The sequence below is a fragment of the Salmo trutta genome, chromosome 11 (genome assembly GCF_901001165.1).
Source record: "Salmo trutta chromosome 11, fSalTru1.1, whole genome shotgun sequence".
In the NCBI taxonomy this organism is placed as follows: domain Eukaryota; kingdom Metazoa; phylum Chordata; class Actinopteri; order Salmoniformes; family Salmonidae; genus Salmo; species Salmo trutta.
Genome location: NC_042967.1, coordinates 18,574,664 through 18,598,567, shown reverse-complemented (window position 1 = coordinate 18,598,567; position 23,904 = coordinate 18,574,664). Strand labels below are relative to the sequence as shown.

The following is a 23,904-nucleotide window of genomic DNA, read 5'->3' as shown; positions in this document are numbered from 1 at the left end:
AAGCCCAGCACACAAAACACTATGTCCATGTGCCTGGCGTGCCTCTCAGAAAACAATGACTTCACTTTCACATGCCTACCCATCTGTGACTACATTTGGGGATCTGTAAAATGTTCTACACTTTCCCAATGTTCTGCTGCAAAACAAGTTCCTATAAGGGCATGGAAGTTGTGTGTGAGGGCATTGGAAACACATAGTCAGAGACAGAGTGGCCATAGGGCAATTCTGGCAAATGCCAGATGGGCTGGTCCAACTTTAGCTCAGTGGATCTAAACATTTTTGGGCTAAATTTTGGAAAGAAATGGTCTAGTGTGGTGACCTCAATGCCCGGGCCGATATCTGGTCCCAGTCCACCCCTGCACACAGCGCTGGGTGGCAGTAGCTACAGCAGCCAGAGCAGCCTTAGCTTAGCATCCCTGAGGTGAAAGACTCAAACCGCGCTGAGCCAAATACCTCACACACTGTTTATACACCATTAACCTTAGTGCTAGCTAGCCTGTCAAATACCTTGCACAGTTACACCATTATCCACGGAACTAGCTCGCCCTGTCAAATGCCAAATACCTTGCACTGTTTATACACCATTAGCCAAAGTGCTAGCCTGTCTGGAACTACCTAAGGCTGTTAGTACATAGTTAGCGGTAGTGCCAGCCTGATGACAAAAACCAAATATCAAATACCTGAGACTGTTTATCTACTATTAGCTGTAGTGCTAGCCCTTAGCGAACAACCACAACAGAACCTTATTTACAGAGTTGTTAGGCCTATTTACGAGTCTGCTTGTTTTTAAGTAGGCACACTGGAGAGGGACTCCGCCCAAGCACAACACTCATTCCACGTACTAGGCTCATTCCAGACCATACTGTGTGCTCTTCGCTGTTGTGGTTGTCGCTCGCCTTGCCACAACGTCAAGCCATTTCACGGTACATATGCTGAAACTCCTACATAGTTAGCGGTCAGAGATGTGACATTTTATAAATGGATGTAGTCCCTGATGGCCTCTAAAGAGAGAGTGGTTGATTGCCTTGTTGAATGAGTAATGGGTGTAGTCTTTAACTTTCCTCATCTAAACGATGATGCCCCATGCGTTGACACCGATGATGTCCTCCAGTGCAATCTGTAGATGGATAGTCAAAAGGCTGGGAAATTGCATAATGCCTCTAGGCTTGATGTGGCGTTGCTTCATCATAAATCTCACGTTTGCGTAGCATTTGTCAGTGCCAAAAACTATCCCAAAGCCTGTGAGATCACTGTCCTCAGAAAACATAGAAAACCCATGAAGCTCTTATTGTGGACATCTCCAGTTTCAATCTCCGACTGAAAAGAATTCCACTGTGATTTAAAGGTGGGGAGGTTGCAAAGACAATCTATTTGTCATATGGGAAAGAGTTGTCTGACGTTACCACAGCGTTTGAGTACTTTTGCGCTGCGTGGGGCCAATTTACTTAGCAAATATGCACTGGAGTAGGTCAGTTAGAGAAGCTCCAGGTCTGACTCAGGGTTTCCCCCCTCTATCTCTCTCTCTCTCTCTCTCTCTCTCTCTCTAACTCCACGTCATCCTTCTCCTAGGCAATACAACAGATCCAATATATCAGTGTCCTATACACCCCCAGCGTGTGAACGAGAGATGGCTCAGATATGGATCATTGTACAGAGCCACTCATTTGCTTCATCAACACAGCAACAACACAGGATCAGATACTGGCTCAAATATGGTTATTTTTAGACTTCTACATTTGGAGGACATAGGAGAGAGAGGGGGGAGGGGACAGAGAGACTGAGAGAGAGAAAGAGCGAGAGAGCGAGAAGGCGAGAGAGAGAGAGAGAGAGAGAGAGAGAGAGAGAGAGAGAGAGCGAGCTTCAGGGAGAGACAGACAGAGAGAGAGAGAGAGAGAGAGAGAGAGAACGAGAGAGAGAGAGCTTCAGGGAGGGAAAGAGAGAGAGACAGAGAGCTTCAGGGAGAGAAAGACAGAGAGAGAGAGACAGAGAGCTTCAGGGAGGGAGAGAGAGAGAGAGAGAGAGAGAGAGAGAGAGAGAGAGAGAGAGAGAGAGGAAGGAGAAAACAGAGAGGGGAAAGAGAAAATAAAAAGGTAAAGATGCCACACTTTTTAATGCAGACAGACCACCTGAGGTCAGGGAAAACTAAAACTCTAACTGTGTATGAGAGAGAAACCCCCGAAGACAACACTGTGTGAGGAAAACCAAAACCACTGGAATTGCCCCTTCAAAAAACACATGCTGTTTCTTTAACCCATCATTGTTGCTGTTGTTGTTGTTGACTTCTGACCCAGCCATCTATGTTCATTCAACAAACCTCCACAAAGAAAACATTGTTGCATTGGATTGCAGCGAGACGTCGGGACGCACACAGCGAGCCCTTACATAGAGGGAAAAGTTAAGCATCATCATGCCATGAACATTTCCATTACATAAGCTACATTAAGGTCTGTGTCTGGTTGCCTTATCAGAAAATCCAATAGGAAATGCTCTGACAGCCTAATTTAGTGAACATTTTGCAATAAGACAGAAGGACGCCTATCTCCTCAAAAACACTTACATGCATGCACACACACACACACACACACACACACACACACACACACACACACACACACACACACACACACACACACACACACACACACACACACACATCTCATAAAATGGTTCCAGAGGTCTGTTTGTGCAAATTGTAACAAGGTTTCTTTGGAACTAATGATCCAGCCCTTATGATGTCATCCCAGCTCTTTCTGTAGATGGTCATAGAAAGCAGAAAGCCCCACCCAGAGAGGAGAGAGAGGAGGGATGGATGGATGGAGGGAGAGAAAAGGAGGAGAGGAAGAATGGAGGATAGTGGAGGGGAGGGGAGAGGGATACAGCTGAGGGGGGATACAGAGAGAGAGAGAGAGAGAGAGAGAGAGAGAGAGAGAGAAAGAGAGAGAGGAGAGAAACAGAGAGAGAGAGAGAGAGAGAGAGAGAGACAGTGAGAGAGAGAGACAGAGAGAGAGAGAGAGAGAGAGAGAGAGAGAGAGACTGTGTGATAGAGAAAGGAGAGAGACAGAGAGAGAGAGAGAGAGAGAGAGAGAGAGAGAGAGGCAGGAGAAAAGAAGGAGAAGGAGAAAAAGGGAAAAGAAAAAGATGCCACACGTCTTATTGCAAACAGACCACCTGAGGTCAGTATAAGACCTGCTATGACAGACAGGCCACCTGATAGGTCAGTGTAAGATCAGCTATGACAGACAGGCCACCTGATAGGTCAGTGTAAGATCAGCTATGACAGACAGACCACCTGATAGGTCAGTGTAAGACCTGCAGGTTAACAGAGGAGAAGAAAATAAGTGAGTGAAGAAGAAAGTGAAAGAGTGGTGGCAAGGAGAAGGGAGAAAAGGCAACATGAAGAGAGGGGGTAATAAAAAAAAGGATATAATTGGAGAGGGGGGGGCTTTTTGGTGGAAAATGTAAGAAGAAAAAGGAGGGAATGGTGGAAGAGAACCAAAGAGAGAGAGAGAGAGAGTCAAGGAGAGGGCATGAGAGGTTGCCCAATTAATTTGAGTGCATCTGAGGATCCCATCCCAGGATTCTTTCAGTCTTTCTGTGGTCTACAGGATATTGAATCAAAGCCTTAGTTGATATATATCTCTGGCATGCACTACATCAGACCTGTCTTGTCTCATTCACAAGGCCCCAATTCAATCAAACACACATAGGAAAACTGCTCAACGTAATGCTTTCACTCAAAAATACTAAGTCGTATCAGAGGGCTAAGAGAAAAAACATAACTAAACAGTGAAGTCCCTTTCTGTGTTATGTATTATGTATTAGAGTTGACGTACATATACACTGCTCAAAAAAATAAAGGGAACACTTAAACAACACAATGTAACTCCAAGTCAATCACACTTCTGTGAAATCAAACTGTCCACTTAGGAAGCAACACTGATTGACAATAAATTTCACATGCTGATGTGCAAATGGAATAGACAACAGGTGAAATTATAGGCAATTAGCAAGACACCCACAATAAAGGAGTGGTTCTGAAGGTGGGGACCACAGACCACTTCTCAGTTCCTATGCTTCCTGGCTGATGTTTTGGTCACTTTTGAATGCTGGCGGTGCTTTCACTCTAGTGGTAGCATGAGACGGAGTCTACAACCCACACAAGTGGCTCAGGTAGTGCAGCTCATCCAGGATGGCACATCAATGCGAGCTGTGGCAAGAAGGTTTGCTGTGTCTGTCAGCGTAGTGTCCAGAGCATGGAGGCGCTACCAGGAGACAGGCCAGTACATCAGGAGACGTGGAGGAGGCCGTAGGAGGGCAACAACCCAGCAGCAGGACCACTACCTCCACCTTTGTGCAAGGAGGAGCAGGAGAAGCACTGCCAGAGCCCTGCAAAATGACCTCCAGCAGGCCACAAATGTGCATGTGTCTGCTCAAACGGTCAGAAACAGACTCCATGAGGGTGGTATGAGGGCCCGACGTCCACAGGTGGGGGTTGTGCTTACAGCCCAACACCGTGCAGGACGTTTGGCATTTGCCAGAGAACACCAAGATTGGCAAATTCTCCACTGGCGCCCTGTGCTCTTCACAGATGAAAGCAGGTTCACACTGAGCATGTGACAGACGTGACAGAGTCTGGAGACGCCGTGGAGAACATTCTGCTGCCTGCAACATCCTCCAGCATGACCGGTTTGGCGGTGGATCAGTCATGGTGTGGGGTGGCATTTCTTTGGGGGGCCGCACAGCCCTCCATGTGCTCGCTAGAGGTAGCCTGACTGCCATTAGGTACTGAGATGAGATCCTCAGACCCCTTGTGAGACCATATGCTGGTGCGGTTGGCCCTGGGTTCCTCCTAATGCAAGACAATGCTAGACCTCATGTGGCTGGAGTGTGTCAGCAGTTCCTGCAAGAGGAAGGCATTGATGCTATGGACTGGCCCACCCGTTCCCCAGACCTGAATCCAATTGAGCACATCTGGGACATCATGTCTCGCTCCATCCACCAACGCCACGTTGCACCACAGACTGTCCAGGAGTTGGCAGATGCTTTAGTCCAGGTCTGGGAGGAGATCCCTCAGGAGACCATCCGCCACCTCATCAGGAGCATGCCCAGGCGTTGTAGGGAGGTCATACAGGCACGTGGAGGCCACACACACTACTGAGCCTCATTTTGACTTGTTTTAAGGACATTACATCAAATTTGGATCAGCCTGTAGTGTGGTTTTCCACTTTAATTTTGAGTGTGACTCCAAATTCAGACCTCCATGGGTTGATAAATTGGATTTCCATTGATTATTTTTTTGTGATTTTGTTGTCAGCACATTCAGCTATGTAAAGAAAAAAGTATTCAATAAGATTATTTCTTTCATTCAGGTCTAGGATGTGTTGTTTAAGTGTTCCCTTTATTTTTTGAGCAGTATACATATACCTGCTCCCTTCCCTTAAAAAGAGAGCAAGAGAGGACATGACTAAAGATGAACAGGCTAATTAGATGATAGTCAGTTAGCTGTATCTAACCACAAAGTGGAAGGACCATCAGAAGAAAGAAAGAACCGAAGCCTAGAGTATCCTTTAGCTGTTTATGCCCAGTAAAGACACAATATAAATCTAGCATTATCACTGATGTTCTCCTTGAATCAAAAATAGTCAAATATAGAGCGGCAAGTTGCCGGTTAAAAGAGTTAGGCCACTAACAGAAACATTGCTCATTCAAATCCCTGAGCCGACTTGGTGAACAATCTGTCGATGTGCCCTTGAGCAAGGCACTTAACCCTAATTTATCCTGTAAGTCGCTCTGTATAATAGCGTCTGATAAATGATTAAAATGTAAATCAATAACACTGTTACCAGATATTTTAAGTACAAATAATCTTTCCCTCCCTCTCTCCCTCTCTCTCTCTGTCTCTCTGTCTCTCTCGCTCCCTACCTCCCTCCCATCCTCCCTACCTCCCACCTGTAGAGTTCTAGAGAGGAGCAGGAACGTTCTCGTCTGGACTCCATGGTGTTACTGCTGATGAAGCTAGACCAGCTGGACCAGGAGATTGACACGGCCCTCAGCGCCTCCTCTTCCTCCTCCTCCTCCTCCATGGCCATCACCCCCACCCTCAGGAGACACCACCGACGGGTCAGTACCAGTACACAGAGAGAACTTCTACAATTTACAATATTGTCTCTAATTCTAGACATTCAGTTGCATAGCATTGTTTAAATATTCCCCATGTAATGTTAAGGGGGAGCTAACATGGCCGCCATAGAATGTTGAAGTGTCATGTAAATGCATCATAATACCTTAATGTCCCAACTCTCTAAATACATGGCTTTGTCAATAACTAGCTAGACGTTATAGGAGACAGTCAGTACCTAGCTAGCTTCAGGAGAACCTAATGCTAACATGGCTAGCTTCAAGAGAACCTAATACTAGCCTAGCTAGCTTCAGGAGAACCTAATGCTAACCTGGCTAGCTTCAGGAGAACCTAATACTAACCTGGCTAGCTTCAGGAGAACCTAATATTAACCTGGCTAGCTTCAGGAGAACCTAATATTAACCTGGATAGCTTTAGGAGAACCTAATACTAACCTGGCTAGCTTCAGGAGAACCTAATATTAACCTGGCTAGCTTCAGTAGAACCTAATACTAACCTGGCTAGCTTCAGGAGAACCTAATATTAACCTGGCTAGCTTTAGGAGAACCTAATACTAACCTGGCTAGCTTCAGGAGAACCTAATACTAACCTGGCTTGCTTTAGGAGAACCTAATACTAATCTGGCTAGCTTCAAGGGAATAAGTAATAGAAATAGCTTTAAACTATTGCTCTAAAGTTTATCTCTAAACCAATCAATGTCCTTCCTTGGTTGCAGGAAGTGGACTTCGACTCAGTAAAGGCCGTTGGGACAGTGTCAAGCACTCCACAACAGCATCAAGTATCCACTACTCTGACCTCTGCTAGGCCGACTGCTGCTCCCGGGACCAAATCCAAGACTGGGGTAAGTCAGTCAATCATTGTGACGCTTACGCTTTAACCCAGATTTCAACCTCAAATCAACGATATAGGGTGTCAAGGTTTTGGGGATCATTTCAATTGAAGTGTTAGGTTTGGTCACATTTTAACCTACCATTTCAAACAAAATCCACAACAAGGGTCTCAAGGTTTTGTTTGTGACGGTTCTGTCAAACAGCAACAGAGGTTTTAAGGTTTGGTTTATTTCAAGGCAAATTCACGTTTTGTGATGGATCTGTCAAAGTTGATGTCAGTCAAAGGTGTAATGGATCTCTGGTTCCTTTTAACCTGACATCTGTCTCTTAATGGATCTCTGGTTCTTTTTAACCTGACATCTGTCTCTTAATGGATCTCTGGTTCGTTCTAACCTGACATCTGTCTCTTAAAATGGATCTCTGGTTTTGTCTAGCCTGAAATCTGTCTCTTAATGGATCTCTGGTTTGTTCTAACCTGAAATCTGTCTCTTAATGGATCTCTGGTTTTGTCTAGCCTGAAATCTGTCTCTTAATGGATCTCTGGTTTGTTTTAACCTGAAAATTGCCTCTTAATGGATCGCTGGTTCAATGTCTCTTAATGGATCTCTGGTTCCTTTTAACCTGAAATCTACCTCTTATTGGATCTCTGGTTCGTTCTAACCTGAAATCTGTCTCTTAATGGATCTCTGGTTTGTTCTAACCTGAAATCTGTCTCTTAATGGATCTCTGGTTTGTTATAACCTGGAATCGGTCTCTTAATGGATCTCTGGTTTTGTCTAGCCTGAAATCTGTCTCTTCATGGATCTCTGGTTCCTTTTAACTTGAAATCTGCCTCTTAATGGATCTCTGGTTCAATCTGTCTCTTAATGGATCTCTGGTTCCTTTTAACCTGAAATCTACCTCTTATTGCATCTCTGGTTCGTTCTAACCTGAAATCTGTCTCATAATGGATCTCTGGTTTTGTCTAGCCTGAAATCTGTCTCTTAATGGATCTCTGGTTTGTTCTAACCTGAAAGCTGTCTCTTAATGAATCTCTGCTTCCACCTGTCTCTTAATCTCTGGTTTTGTCTAGCCTGAAATCTGTCTCTTAATGGGTCGGCCGGCTGGTCGCTCAACTGAGCAGCTATAGCAGGAGGTACGGGGCATTTAACACCAGGCCAACTGTGTGATTAGGTTTAGACCCCATCGGAGAAGGGAGAGAAGGCTTATTGCCTTTCTTTACACACCTCAAGTCCCTCCAATCCCTCTGTCTGTGTCTGTTTACTATACAGTCCCTTGAGGAGTGTTTGCAGTGCACTTAGTGAGCTGGCAAGGCACAAGTCACACACTAAAACCCAGAGAGGTTCTCACAGACGGATGGAGGGATGGACAGACAGACAGCGAACACGCACGCGCACACACAGACACACACACACACAATCACACACAGAGTGACTCTGGCTGGTAGGAATGTGGTCCAGCAATTCTGAGGGCCTGGTTCCTTGGCAGACTGCTAAAGCCCGTAATTAGCAGGTTCCTGGGTCTTGAGCCGCCTCGCACCAACAAAAGGGTCAAAGGGGGGGGTCGTGACAGGAAAGACCAAGTGGGGCGAAGGGGGCCAAGGGAGGGGGTGGGACTTTGTTCAAGAGAGATTTACATCTTGACCTCTTCAGTCGCTCACTTAATGGCTTTTCTGTCTGACTGTGTCGTCTTTGTATTTTTGGGACAAGCACACAATGAACACACAGGTGGGTTGACCACTTCTTGGACAAATCTTCTGGGACTGAATCACTTTATCCAGTGTTTGTTTTCGGCTGTTATCTTGTGATTGAGGGGACGTTGAATTAGACACTGCTATTCTATTGACAAATTGCCACATAGAAAGACATACAACATTATGAGTTGATAAAAAGAGATGATATCAAAGGTTATGCTCTTATCTGTTGTTTACAAAAGCACCAGAAGTTCTTTGGGGTTCCAGGGTTCACTTCCACTCCTCTTCAAAAAGCTGTTAAAAAGTTTATTTCAAAGGTTATGGTCTTTTAACAAGCAATTCAACAATTCAGAATGGAAGAAGGTCGTTACATAGAATCTATCGCTTAATCTAGTCAGTTATTTGTTATTTATCAGCAGAGAATTGTGCTATCCAGACAAAATATTAGATAGGTGATTGGCTTTGTATCTTTAAACAGGAAAAACAGATTTCTGTGTTATCTGTTGTCATTCCTCTTCCATATATAAACTCAGCAAAAAAATCCTTTCACTGTCAACTGCATATATTTTCACCAATTTAACATAAGTTAAGTAAATATTTGTATGAACATAACAAGATTCAATAACTGAGACATAAACTGAACAAGTTCCACAGAAATGTGACTAACAGAAATGGAATAATGTGTCCCTGAACAAAATGGGGGGCAAAATCAAAAGTAACAGTCAGAATCTGGTGTGGCCACCAGCTGCATTAAGGGGCAGCAGGGTAGCCTAGTGGTTAGAGTGTTGGACTAGTAACCGAAAGGTTGCAAGTTCAAATCCCTAAGCTGACAAGGTACAAATCTGTTGTTCTGCCCCTGAACAAGGCAGTTAACCCCCTGTTCCTAGGCTGTCATTGAAAATAAGAAACTGGTCTTAACTGACTCGCCTAGTTAAATAAAGGTTAAAAAATAAGAAAATGAACAGTGTTCATCTCCTCCTCGTGGACTTTGCCAGTTCTTGCTGTGAGATGTTACCCCACTCTTCCACCAAGGCACCTGCAAGTTCCCAGACATTTCTGGGGGGGAATGGCTCTGATCCAACAGGTCCCAGACATGCTCAATGGGATTGAGATCTGGGCTCTTCGCTGGCCATGGCAGAACACTGACATTCCTGTCTTGCAGGAAATCACTCACAGAATGAGCAGTATGACTGGTGGCATTGTCATGATGGAGGGTCATGTCAGGATGAGCCTGCAGGAAGGGTACCACATGAGGGAGGAGGATGTCTTCCCTGTAACACACAGCATTGAGATTGCCTGCAATGACAACAAGCTCAGTCTGATGATGCTGTGACACACCACCCCAGACCAGTGTAACGCTCATTCCTTCGACGATAAACACGAATCCGACCATCACCCCTGGTGAGATAAAACCGTGACTTGTCAGTGAAGAGCACTTTTTGCCAGTCCTGTCTGGTCCAGCGACGGTGGGTCTGGTCCATAGGCAACGTTGTTGCCGGTGAGGACCTGCCTTACAACAGGCCTCGGTCCAGCCTCTCACAGCCTATTGTGTACAGTCTGAGCACTGATGGAGGGATTGTGCGTTCCTGGTGTAACTCGGGCAGTTGTTGTTGCCATCCTGTACCTGTCCCGCAGGTGTGATGTTCGGATGTACCAATCCTGTACCGGTGTTGTTATACCTGGTCTGCCACTGCAAGGATGATCAGCTGTCCATCCTGTCTCCCTGTAGTGCTGTCTTAGTCGTCTCACAGCACGGACATTGCAATTTATTGCCCTGGCCACATCTGCAGTCCTCATGCCTCCTTGCATTATGCCTAAGGCTCGTTCACGCAGATGAGCAGAGACCCTGGGCATCTTTCTTTTGATGTTTTTCAGAGTCAGTAGAAAGGCCTCTTTTCACAGTTTTCATAACTGTGACCTAATTGCCTACCGTCTGTGAGCTGTTGGTGTCTTAACGACCGTTCCACAGGTGCATGTTCTTTAATTGTTCATGGTTCATTGAACAAGATTGGGAAACAGTGTTCAAACCCTTTACAATGAAGATCTGTGAAGTTATTTACATTGTTGCGAATTATCTTTGAAAGACAGGGTCCTGAAAAAGGGACGTTCCTTTTTCCGCTGAGTTAATGTGTTATGTATGTCAAAACCCGAAGAAGAGTTTCAGATAAAAAGGTTTTAATTTTATTATTTTTTACATGCATTTTACATTCAGCCTCTATCTAGCAGTGCCGGTCTACAGACCAAAGGTTGAGATGAGAATTTTATAGTTTTATTCTTAGACATGTCTTAGTATTCTTTAGTGATGTTGTAACTGCAGACCTGTTCCAGGCCTTATAGACAGACTTCCAGGGGCTTAAGAGACAAGCTGAAGAGATGAGCTGAAGAGACGAGCTAAAGTGACATGCTAAAGAGACGAACTCAAGAGACAAACTAAATAGATGTGCTAAAGTAAACAGCGCTCTCACTGTGCCTAATAGACATTGGAGAAGGAGTCAGAGGAAACAGAGAGCGTGTGTGTGTGTGTGTGTGTGTGTGTGTGTGTGTGTGTGTGTGTGTGTGTGTCTGTGTGTGTGCGTGCGTGCATCTGACTAACTAACTGTGTGTGTGTGTGTGTGTGTGTGTGTGTGTGTGTGTGTGTGTGTGTGTGTGAAGGTGTGCGTGTGTGTGTGTGTGTGTGTGTGTGTGTGTGTGTGTGTGTGTGTGTGTGTGTGTGTGTGTGTGTGTGTGTGTGTGTGTGTGTGAAGGTGTGCCTGTGTGTGTGATTCTGGGCACCTCTGCAGTGGAGACCCTATGGAGTCAGAGAGTGATGGATTGAAGTGAAGAGGCGATGACTGTCTGAAGGGGTTGTGAGTGGTTAAGAGGATAGGGGTCTATTCAGGAACTGGAGTGGTGAGATGCCCACTCAATCAACTCTGATAGGACAAGGAGATGCTGGACAGACAGCTGGCCCTTTGAATGAAGGAAAGGTATAGGTCGTCACAAGATGGCAAAGCTGCAAAGTCAAAATGGTGAAGGAGCAATGAGTTCCCCTGATTTCCATCACCCCCCTCTCTTGATATTGGGAGTCTCCAGATGCACTGGCATATGGGTAGGGTGTCATTAGCGGAACATTCCACCCCGATCGATTCCGGGGGGATGACTGACTGAGACATTTGATTAGTCCGTTGTGGGAGGTAATCCCGTGGAAAAGGCCTGATGGGATTCCCACAGTTTGAGAATTCCCAAAACGGAAATGGATGCTCCTTCTCCCTGGTTCCCACAGAGGCTGTGTATGTGTGATGATCCCCCTCTAATAAAAGAAAATAACCTCACCTCTCCTCCAGATCCACTCCCTCCATCTTACCTTCCTACTGTACTGGAGGAGCAAGGGATAGTCAGGAGGGCAAACCTCTCTAAATAATTTAACAATGGGGAGAGGGAGAGCAAAAAAGAAATAAATAAATAAAGAGTATGGGGCTTGGTCCAAAGTAGTGCACTATACAGGGAATTTAAATTTGTATTTTATTTCACCTTTATTCAACTAGGCAGGTCAGTTAAGAACAAATTGTTATTTACAATGATGGCCTACCGGGGAACAGTGGGTTAAAAGGATCTCTACAGATCGGTGTGTCCCCCTCGGGACGGTTGAGCTAATGTGCGCTAATGTGATTAGCATGACGTTGTAAGTAACAAGAACCAGGACATAGACATTTCTGATATGGACAGAAAGCTTACATTCTTCTTAATCTAACTGCACTGTCCAATTTACAGTAGCTATTACAGTGAAAGAATACAATACTGTTGTTTGAGGAGAGTGCACAGTTATGAACTTGAGAAGTAATTAATAAACCAATTAGGCACATTTGGGCAGTCTTGATACAACATTTTGAACAGAAATACAATGGTTCTTTGGATCAGTATAAAACTTTGCACATACACTGCTGCCATCTAGTGGCCAAGATCTAAATTGCGCCTAGATTCCTAAGTCATATATTGGCCAGTTTTTTTCTTTGTATAGTCTTTTAGATCTAATATGTTATATTCTCCTACATTCCTTTCACATTTTGACAAACTTCAAAGTGTTTCCTTTCAAATGGTATCAAGAATATGCATAACCTTGATTCAGGTCCTGAGCCACAGGCAGTTAGATTTGGGTATGTCATTTTAGGCGAAAATTGAAAAAATGGGGCGGATTAACTGCCTTGTTCAGGAGCAGAACGACAGATTTTTACCTTGTCATATCAGGGATTAAATCCATCAACCTTTAGGACCCGACACTCTAACCACTAGGCTACCTGCCGCCCTAAGGGTGCCATTTGGTACGCACTTAGAGGGAGAGCGATTGAGAGATAGAGAGGGGGTCCATGAGAGTGATAGAGACAGACTGACTCATTTATCAAGTGGCATACCTAATCACTCATTCCTGTCTAGTCATATCCACACAAATGGCAGGAACGTGAGCAACCCCTCATAACGAAGATGTCCTGCCACTCGAGGGGTGTAGGCCCAAGGAATTCTAATGGAAAATAGGTCACCATCTAGGTCTGAGATGGGACGAGAAGAAAGGGAGGAATGTGCAGAGAAAGGGAAAAGAGAGATCAAGGGTCTGGCTCATGTAATTAAATGACAGCAGGGGAGGAGATCCTGCTACTGATCCTGGTCAGGCTAGTGTTGGATTCACAAGTGAGCCCTCAGCACGTGGCTAACATCTGCACTGAAGTGGGTTATGAGCTAGGACTGCTAACACGCTGGATAGCTAAACTTAGTTTTATCATATTAACACAGAGGCTAAGTAAATAAAACATATATTTATTAGCATGCTAACACACTGGATAGCTAAACAAAGTTGCTAGCATGCTAAGACTCAAGCTGGCTAATCAAAATATCTATCTATTTGCATGCTCACATGCCAGCTAAGTTAACTAAATGAAACAGCTATTTATTAGCATGCTAACGCCCTGACTTGCTAACCAAAGCATTGATATCAATGGACACGAGTTACTCACAGTCGCGTTCAGTAGGCCTATGGCATGCACTGCAGACATTAATCTCTAACACGTAGGCTTCCAAAAGTTATAGCATGTCTGTTCATTGTATTTCATATCTAACATGTCTGCTTCCGAAAGTTATAGCATGTCTGTTCATTGTATTTCATATCTAACATGTAGGCTTCCCAAAGTTATAGCATGTCTGTTCATTGTATTTCATATCTAACATGTAGGCTTCAGAAAGTTATAGCATGTCTGTTCATTGTATTTCATATCTAACATGTAGGCTTCAGAAAGTTATAGCATGTCTGTTCATTGAATTTCATATCTAACATGTAGGCTTCAGAAAGTTATAGCATGTCTATTCATTGTATTTCATATCTAACATGTAGGCTTCAGAAAGTTATAGCATGTCTATTCATTGTATTTCATATCTAACATGTAGGCTTCAGAAAGTTATAGCATGTCTGTTCATTGAATTTCATATCTAACATGTAGGCTTCAGAAAGTTATAGCATGTCTATTCATTGTATTTCATATCTAACATGTAGGCTTCAGAAAGTTATAGCATGTCATTGGATTTCAAATCTGCAACCTTCAGTACCAAACTGAACACAACCCACAATTCACGCTAATTTAATTAGAGCATCCGATTGGATTATAGACAGGAAATGAATGAGGGGGAGGTCTACAATGGACAGTTTAGGAGCAGGCAGGGGCATTGGGTTTATTATGAGTATTTTCAACATGTAGACAGATATTCCATTGATGCAGCATTTGTTTCTAGGACATTACAATGGAGCAAATGGCTGCTCTCATAGCAGGCTGAAGTCCACAACAGCGAGATTCCCTCCTTATCTTGTTGATGGCGGTGGTCTGCACTGTGTGTGTGTGTGTCTTACCAAGTAAATACAAGGGAGATTGGTCGTTGTGCTAAATGCCCCCTCTCTCACACACGAACACACACGCACACACACACACACTGTCTATGCTGTTATACCTTCCCTATCTGTCTCCATGGTTTGACTTTTGGGGGGAGATAAGACTAAACTCCATCTTTAAAAACAAACATTTGTTGATAAACGAAAATGCGTTCTAAGTAAGCAGTGCTAACCTTCAGCACTCCACAGCCTTCATCAAGCATGCCACCATTGTGTTCTCTCATGACAACTGGTCTTTATGTAACAGTGATAAAGTCCTAGAATCCTGACATATGGCTTCGGTGTTGTTTTGAATGGACACTGACTAAGGTACAGTATTTGTCACAATGTACGAATTGTAGTGGCATGCCCTCTTGGTGTCCAGTGACAGTGCCATAGCGAGTGGCTATTCTTGACTACGCTGTATTGTCATTGGGGTTCTGTGTGCGGTGTATGCTGACCTAGCAGGTGGTTTTCATTCTTGTGTGTTGTTGTGGGGCTGTAGTTATGGTGGTGGATGGTGCACCATAGCAGGTGTCTTTCTCTCGGCAGTAAAGTGTGTTATTGTTTGGCCTCATGCTCGTGGTTGCCGTGGCAGGTTGCTGTCTTTGCGTTGTAGCGGGAGCTATTTTAACGGAGGTGTTAAGTTGTAGTGGATAGGCAATGGGATTAAGGTAAATTAAGTTCAATTGGGATGTGATTGTTTGTCATCATGAGGTATGTGGGGGGCTCTGTGGTGATTTGCCTTATATCTTCTTTGTTTAATTGTCTTATCTTTTGGTCATGTAACATGAAATTGTCCATTTTCTAAGATCATAATATGATTTGATATAAAATATGGCTGATGCGGTGTGTCATAGTGGCTTCCCAGTCTTTTGTTGTGCGGTGCGTTTTAACAGGGTGCTATTCTTAGGGGGTTTGTGACAGCAGTAGAGGATGTCACATGTCAGGGCAGGGGCAGAGGCCCCTTAAATGGTACAGTCGGAAACAACATATCAATCACTCTCTGGGAGAAGAGTTCCCCAACAGCACAGGGCCACCAAAAAACAGACCTTCTGTTACACAACAGATAGGCTGTGTCCCAAATGGCTCCCTTTGTCCTACTGTATATAGTGCACTACTTTTGACCAGAGCCCTATCGTGCAGCACGCATAGACATCCCTCAACCGTCTGTTAAATGTAGCACCCCAGATTCTAACATAGATGTGCCTGTTATGTATACTAACTCTGACCTATACAAACTCTGACTTATACTAACTGTGATCTATACAAACTCTGACTTATACTAACTCTGACCTATACATTGGGGGATGGTGGCTTGGGAGTCCTGTGGAGGTGGGGAGTTGAGGAAGAGGTTTTTTCGGGGGGGGGGGGGTCTCGGATGGTTGAGGGGCAGCTCTTGGGAACTGTGGGGGGGGGTCTCGGATGGTTGAGGGGCAGCTCTTGGGAACTGTGGGGGGGATCTTGGATGGTTGGTAGCCTGGCAGTTGGGAGTTTGGGCATATAGGGGCGCTTGACCCTGGTTGCTCCTGTGGGTCGCTCTGGATGGGAGTGTCTGCTAGATGACTGAATGTAATGTAAATGTTGAGCAGCTTCACTGCAGGTAGATTGTATGTTTTTATATTCAATAAAAATAAATAAAAAATCTGACCTATACAAACTCTGGCAGCTCCATCGCCCCTCAACATTCCATAACCATCCCATAACCATCCAACCTCTTGGCATTTGTTCTGTCTTCCATCTCCCTGGCAACCATGCTCAAAACAAACCATCTATCATATCTCGCCTCTGTTCGGTCGCTGTTTGACAGTGCGTGATGTAATGCTGTAATTAGGTGTTGGAATTCCAAGTGTCCGATTGTCTTGTACCTGTTAGGTCCAAAGGTATAGGCAAGAAAAAAGGGAATTTAGATGCTTGTAGATGGACACGAGGGACTACTTTTTGATTTATCGCCTGTTGGGTTAGTTATGCATGTGTTTATTTATCTTGTATGGATGTGGACAATAGCTGTGCTGAGGCGTCTGTGATAAGGCCACAGGCTGTAGCTGTCGCTTGTCCTTCCTCTCTCGCTCTCTGTCTCGTCTTGTTTGGCAAGTGGCCACCAACACACAGTCCCCAACGATCCTTTATCCACAACCAGAAACCACACATTGGCTTTCCAATGGGCCTATATAGAGCTCTCTCTCTCTCTCTCTCTCTCTCTCTCTCTCTCTCTCTCTCTCTCTCTCTCTCATTCTTCTACATGCTAATAATATCTATAACTTAGCATGGTGGGAAACCAGCAGTATTTCAATGTCACTTGGGGGTGGCTCTGTGGGTATACTGTCCGGTCATGGCCGAGTTAGTCGGCTTTCTGCTGTGTTGTTGTCCCTGACCCTGGCTGAGGCCAATCTGCGCTGAACACACAGCTGCAGGAGCACAAACAGAGGCCTGCCTCAGCCCCTCTCATTTCCTCAGCCCCTCTCAGCCCATCAGCCTCTCAGCCCCTCTCAGCCTCTCAGTCTCTCAGCCACGGTCAAACAGCAGAGGGAAAGAAAAGAGGAGAGAAAAATAAGATTGTTTTTGGAACAGGATGTGGAAAAAAATGTACTTCTTTACCTCTGTACGGAAATCTCTTATTTCCTGCCGATTCAAGGTTACGTGGATTGCATTAGGTATTCCAAAAACTGGGCAGAACACAGAGAGTTTTTTTCTCAGTCGGTGGGAGACAGGCCTTTTAATTAACAAGACAGGGAAGAAGAGAAAAAAAAGAAAACTCAAATGTGAAATTGTTTTGTAAAACATTGCCACGTTAATCATAACTTTTGTGGGAAAATCCTAACTGATGCAGAATGATCTGTCTCATAACAAACTTCAAGGAAATTATTCAGTCCACCTACTGGACTGTGTGTCCCTACATCTTCTAACCTTGAGCCACCAGAAAGACAGAAATACAATGGCCCCCAATCCGCTGGGGCCATAATACCATCCTGTTCAGTGATGTAGTGGTAAAACATAATTGGTGGGTAAACGCTAATCGCCATTCGTGGTGAGTAAAGTACCGCTCCATATACTGGTGGGTAAACGCTTGCAGAAAATGAAAAAGGTGAGTAATGGGCATTTACGTGCATTCACCATCCACCACACCACTGGTCCTGTAGTGTTATGACTGGATCTGTAATGTTATGACTGGATCTGTAGTGTTATGACTGGATCTGTAGTGTTATGACTGGATCTGTAGTGTTATGACTGGATCTGTAGTGTTATGACTGGATCTGTAGTGTTATGACTGGATCTGTAATGTTATGACTGGATCGGTAGTGTTATGACTGGATCTGTAGTGTTATGACTGGATCTGTAATGTTATGACTGGATCTGTAGTGTTATGACTGGATCTGTAGTGTTATGACTGGATCTGTAATGTTATGACTGGATCTGTAGTGTTATGACTGGTCCTGTAGTGTTATGACTGGATCTGTAGTGTTATGACTGGATCTGTAGTGTTATGACTGGATCTGTAATGTTATGACTGGATCGGTAGTGTTATGACTGGATCTGTAGTGTTATGACTGGATCTGTAATGTTATGACTGGATCTGTAGTGTTATGACTGGATCTGTAGTGTTATGACTGGATCTGTAGTGTTATGGCTGGATCTGTAGTGTTATTACTGGATCTGTAGTGTTATGACTGGACTTGTAGTGTTATGACTGGATCTGTAGTGTTATGACTGGACATGCAGTGTTATGACATGATCTGTAGTGTTATGATTGGATCTTATATAACTAACATTCACCACCATTTAATCCAAGTTGTGCATATTATCTTACATACCATCTCTGGTTCCATATCAGCTCTGTCTGACGTTTATACAAACAGTAATATCATGATCTCTTGCATATTAGTTGCTGAGAGAGAGATTTATAGTGTTAATAGTGCTTGTGAGTGTGTGTGTGTGTGTGTGTGTGTGTGCGTGTGTGTGCGTGTGTTATTATAGTTATTATTATAATTATTATTGTTATTATTATTATTATTGTTACTGTTATTAATGTTGTTATTTTTACTACTGTTATTATTATTATTGTTAGTTAGTACATCAAAAGGATGCATACACACACACACACACACAAACACACACACATAGTTGTGTGATGATGTTATAGATGGTAAATCTTCTATATGGCAGGTAAACTGAGGCATCTAGAAACCCCCTCCAGCCAGAATGAACGTCTGTAAATCAGTCAACAAACAAACACACTTGAAGCGGAGCAGAGCACCGACACACAACAGGCACACATCGTAAAACCAGGTGTGATGCAGCCAGCACTTACAGCAGGCCTGCGGTGTGTGTGTGTGTGTGTCTGTGCGTGTGTGAATGACATTATCTCACCCACATCTCAACATAGCCACTACTTAGACACAACGGTCAAACCGTGAGTCTTGACTTAGAACATGGGCCGTATTAACAGATGTCATGATGAAGGTGTTTGTGTTTGGTTAGGGCTCATGTCTGGCATTAGAAGGTAGGGTGTGTTAAATTACATTTCTGAAGGTGTTGGGTATCTGGTGGCATTGTGTGTGAAATCTGGAGGTGCAGCTGCGTGTGTGTGTGTGTTTGCCCACACATGTGCATGCCCTTGTCCATGCGTATTTGAGTCTGTGTGAGGAGAGAGAGAGCGAGAGAGAGAGAGAGAGCGAGAGAGAGAGAGAAAGAGAAAGAGAGAGAGAAAGAGAGAGAGAGACACTACCAGCAGTCCCTCAGTAGGTCATTAAACAGGAGGTCTACCATGGCCTCTGTCCTCCATATGAGACAATTCAACCCTGCTGTGGGTCTCAGCCCACTCTGTTGTTGTCCCCCAAAGCACCGCTGGCTAATCCAGGAGCTAGCATTGTTACTGGAGTCAGGCTCATATTAATCCAGGAGCTAGCATTGTTACTGGAGTCAGGCTCATATTAATTCAGGAGTTAGCATTGTTACTGGAGTCAGGCTCATATTAATTCAGGAGTTAGCATTGTTACTGGAGTCAGGCTCACATTAATCCAGGAGCTAGCATTGTTACTGGAGTCAGGCTCATATTAATTCAGGAGTTAGCATTGTTGCTGGATTCAGGCTCATGAAACTGATCCCCATTTTCTCTGCTTGGTAAGACACAGAGCCAGGAGACGAATGGCATGTAATCAACAAAGAGTCAAAAAGAAGAGGAGTTAGGCAGGAGGAGGACAGCAATGACCTCAGTGTGATAGGAGGACCAGACCAGACAAGGCCAGTCTGTGGTAATGGGAGGAGGAGGAGGTAGGAGTTGGGAGGAGGAGGAGGTAGGAGTTGGTTTGTCTCTCATCTGTTGATGGATTCCACTGGCCTGCCAGCCGTTTACACTCAGAGGGCCTAACACTAAATCCCAGCAGACACTGGATGAAACCAGAAGCCTGCTGCTTTGGCTTTGTGCTCTAAACAAACACACTGTGTGTGGGGTGTGGGTCTGTGTGTGGGGGGTGGGTCTGTGTGTGCGGGTTGGGTCTGTGTGTGAGTCTGTGCGTGAGGGTAGAGGGTGTTGGGGAGGGGGGTGCGTGTCTGTGTCACTCTCTCTTTCTCTCCTCTCCCTTTTTCCATCAACATCACTCCTGTACAGACCGTATCTCATGTCCAGCAGGTTGAACAAGAGGGCAAGTACGCGGCTGGCAGCCTGTGTGGGAATGATCAGCTAGCAGCTGCTGAAGTTGTCTGCTTCATAAGCCACTCAGTAAACCGTGCCCAGTTCCCAACGTAGATTAGTGTAAAACACTGCCTAGGACCCATCTGTATATATCACATTATGAAGATGTGATGTACTTCAGGCATTGGTGCATTGACGTGTACAGAATAAAAGTAGGAATGTGAATATGAAGTCTTGAATCCAATGTTATAACGCACTCTACAATACCACCTGTGTTTTGTGGTTTAACTTACACAAAACTGAACTCTGTGGTTAAATATCATTTAAAAAACATCCAAACGTAATCTGAAACAAATGACAGGTGTAGCGGGAGAGGCTATACGGACACTGCTGACCTGTTACTAACCAAAGCAGGTCAGGAGTGTCCGTACAGCCTTTTCCAGGTATAGGCCTCATTTCGTTACCAGGAAGTAGTCCCTCACTACCAGGGAAGATGACACAACGTCCTGTTGACACACTTCAAATGTAATGTGACACATCTGGAAATCGTTAAAAGGTGGAATGGGGTATAGGGAGAGGGGAGAAGGTGTAAGGGCGAGGGAGGCGGGGGACGGGGGGTCTTGTCTCTGAGAAACGGGGTGCAGTGAAAAGAGAGAGAATGTTTTTAAGGGAATGTGCACGCAGGACCATAGCATAGCCATGCCACTGGCACCAATTAAACCAGCTGGTGTGGGGAGAGAGAATGGATTGGCTTGGCTTGAGCCTGTCTAATCCCTGGGTCTGCTGAGACCATGGGTGGTCAGAGTCAGAGGGCCAAGTCCGCAGCTGGAGATAGTTTTTTGGGGGAGGGGAGGGTGGTGGTAGGGGTGGTGGTCTGGAGGTCTGGCATGGCGGACTCGATTTACATCATGCAAGACTAGAGCCACATGCCAAAGCGCTGCATTGCATAGTGTTGTTTACCCCCTGTGTCATACACACCCTGCAGAACGTACACACACGTGCACATGGAGACATGCACAGACACAAATACACACACTCTCACACTCACATCCACACACCTCTCTCTCTCTCTCTCTCTCTCTCCTTCCCTTTCTTTCTTTCTTTCTTTCTTTCTTTGTCTTTCTCTCTCTCCTTACTTCCCTCCCTCCCTCCCTCCCTCTCTCTCTCTCTCTCTCTCTCCTTCCCTTCCTCCCTCTCTCTCTTTCTCTCTCTCTCTCCTTCTCTCCCTCCCTCCCTCCCTCCCTCCCTCCACCAGTAAATTAGCTGTAGTAAATGAGGCAGTGGAGGACTGTGTTTTAAAACACACCACACCAGAAGAGATTCTACCATTGTCCCAATGACATAGCAATGAGATGAACCTAAATTGTGCACACACCTGTAACCCGGCTCAGACACCAGGAGTAGATAAAAATAACCAATAATAAAGCCAATTGCTATAGTGGCCATGACGAGGTTCACAGGAGTTATCTGGCAGGCTACACACACACAGATTACACACACTGAGATTACACACACACACACACACACAAAGATTACACACACACTCCTACACACAGAGGAATGTGATGAACAGATTGTTGTGGCAGGGAGAGAAGTTAAACTCCTCTGAGCTGAGCAGCTGAAGTAGACATATGAATCTACCTCTGATACCAAGCCAAGGTCCTGGCTGGTTGTTGTTGTGTTTGTAGTTATGATTTAATGATTGAACTGCCAATGAGGGAAGTACAGGGCTGTAGGGTCTCCCTAAAGGGGGACTTCAGTAATGATATCTCCCCAGTGTTGTTGGAAGGTTAATTAAAGGGCAATAAATTGTTGAGGGAATTCCTCTCTATTTCCACATGTGAAATGTGACCTGCGTGTGTGATAAAGCCCTCTGTTGTTTTTTCTGAATCCCCACTGCCCACACACACACACATATGCACACACACACGTACACACACGTACACACAGACACACACACTGTTGCCCAGCCAGTCCAGCCAGCCCATCCAGCCCAGCCAGTCCAGCCAGCCCAGCCAGCCCAGCCAGCCCAGCCAGGCCAGCCAGCCCATCCAGCCCAGCCAGTCCAGCCAGCCCAGCCAGCCCAGCCAGGCCAGCCAGCCCATCCAGCCCAGCCAGCCCAGCCAGCCCAGCCAGGCCAGCCAGCCCAGCCAGCCCATCCAGCCCAGCCAGCCCAGCCAGCCCATCCAGCCCAGTCAGCCCAGCCAGCCCAGCCAGCCCAGCCAGGCCAGCCAGCCCAGCCAGCCCAGCCAGCCCAGCCAGCCCATCCAGCCCAGCCAGTCCAGCCAGCCCAGCCAGCCCAGCCAGCCCAGCCAGGCCAGCCAGCCCAGCCAGCCCAGCCAGCCCAGCCAGCCCAGCCAGCCCATCCAAGCCCAGCCAGCCCATCCAGCCCGGCCAGCCCGGCCAGCCCGGCCAGCCCGGCCAGCCCAGCCAGCCCAGCCAGCGGTGAATGTGATTGAGATTATGTGGGATTTAGATAAGACCTAGAAGAGGTATGCATGGCTGGGGCTCGGACACACTGTTGTGGAAGAGACTGAGTCTTGATTCCCAAATGTCTCTACTGCTCTACTTTTGACCAGGGCCCAACTCTGGTCAAACTCCTCAAATCTAGTGCACTATATAGAGGGTAGGGTGCCATTTGGGACATAACCAGAGACAGACAGATTGGGACCAAGACAACAGTTTTATCCAGCCATCAACCCAGCTGATCAACAACATCAAACAGAGAGGATGAGACGAGGCTTTGTGTTGGCTATACATCCGTGGCTGTGTCTGAAATGGCATCCTAAATGGGGCACTACTTCTGACCAGGGCCCATAGGAGTGCACTATATAGGGAACCAAATGCTATTTTGGACTAAACCGTCTCCCACAGAATTTGATGTGTAGATACTGGAGTTTTCACTGTGACCTGACCAACTGGATAGTGTTGGAATAGGAATTGGACTGGAAGTGTTGTTAAGGAGTTTTAAGCCTGCTTTATAAACAGGGAGGCAGGTAGCCTAGCGGTTAGAGCGTTGGGCCAGTAACCCAAAGGTGGCTGATTTGAATCCCCGAGCTGACTAGGTGAAAAATCTGCAGATGTGCCCTTGAGCAAGGCACTTAACCCTAATTGCTGCAGGTGTGCCGTACTACCATGGCTGATGGTGTTAAACAACACATTTCACTGCACCTATCTGGTATATGTGACAATAATAAATACATGAATGAATATGGCCTTACTGACACATTAGAACATGACTGTAAAGCAGTGCTGTAGTCGAAGACTCGGGTTCCACCAGTAGTGACTTTTGCATAATTCAACACACCAGTTAAAACAGCAAATGTTAGAAAGCTGTATTATCTCGTTAGACTTACAAATATGCAACAATGTCATCAAATTCAGCTTCAAAAGTGGTTGGACTGCAGCTTTTAGCACTACCGAAGGACTTGTGACTTGACTCGAGAACGAACGACTCGGACTCAAACATTCGGGACTTAGGACTTGACTCGTGACTCGAGTGTTAACGACTCGAACTCAAACACTAGGGACTTAGGACTTGACTCATGATTCGAGTATAATCAAATCAAATGTTATTGGTCACATTTACATGGTTAGCAGATGTTAATGCGAGTGTAGCGAAATGCTTGTGCTTCTAGTTCCGACTATGCAGTAATATCTAACAGTAATCTGACAAATTCACAACAACTACCTTATACACACAAATACACATAAATGTAAAGG

General features: G+C 45.3%; 1 protein-coding gene across 2 annotated transcripts in view; it reads left to right on the top strand.

Annotated features, from left to right (window-relative positions):
• The window catches only part of LOC115202366 (rho GTPase-activating protein 7), a 151,652-nt gene that overhangs the window by 9,500 nt on the left and 118,248 nt on the right, over positions 1-23,904 (top strand). The window contains exons 3-5 of one of the 2 annotated variants that reach the window (XM_029766486.1): positions 5,956-6,120; positions 6,855-6,896; positions 6,948-6,980. In XM_029766486.1, coding sequence (XP_029622346.1) covers positions 5,956-6,120; positions 6,855-6,896; positions 6,948-6,980 — 240 coding nt within the window. Of the gene's footprint in view, positions 1-5,955; positions 6,121-6,854; positions 6,981-23,904 lie in introns of both variants that reach the window. The other variant, XM_029766485.1, reaches the window with a different exon arrangement.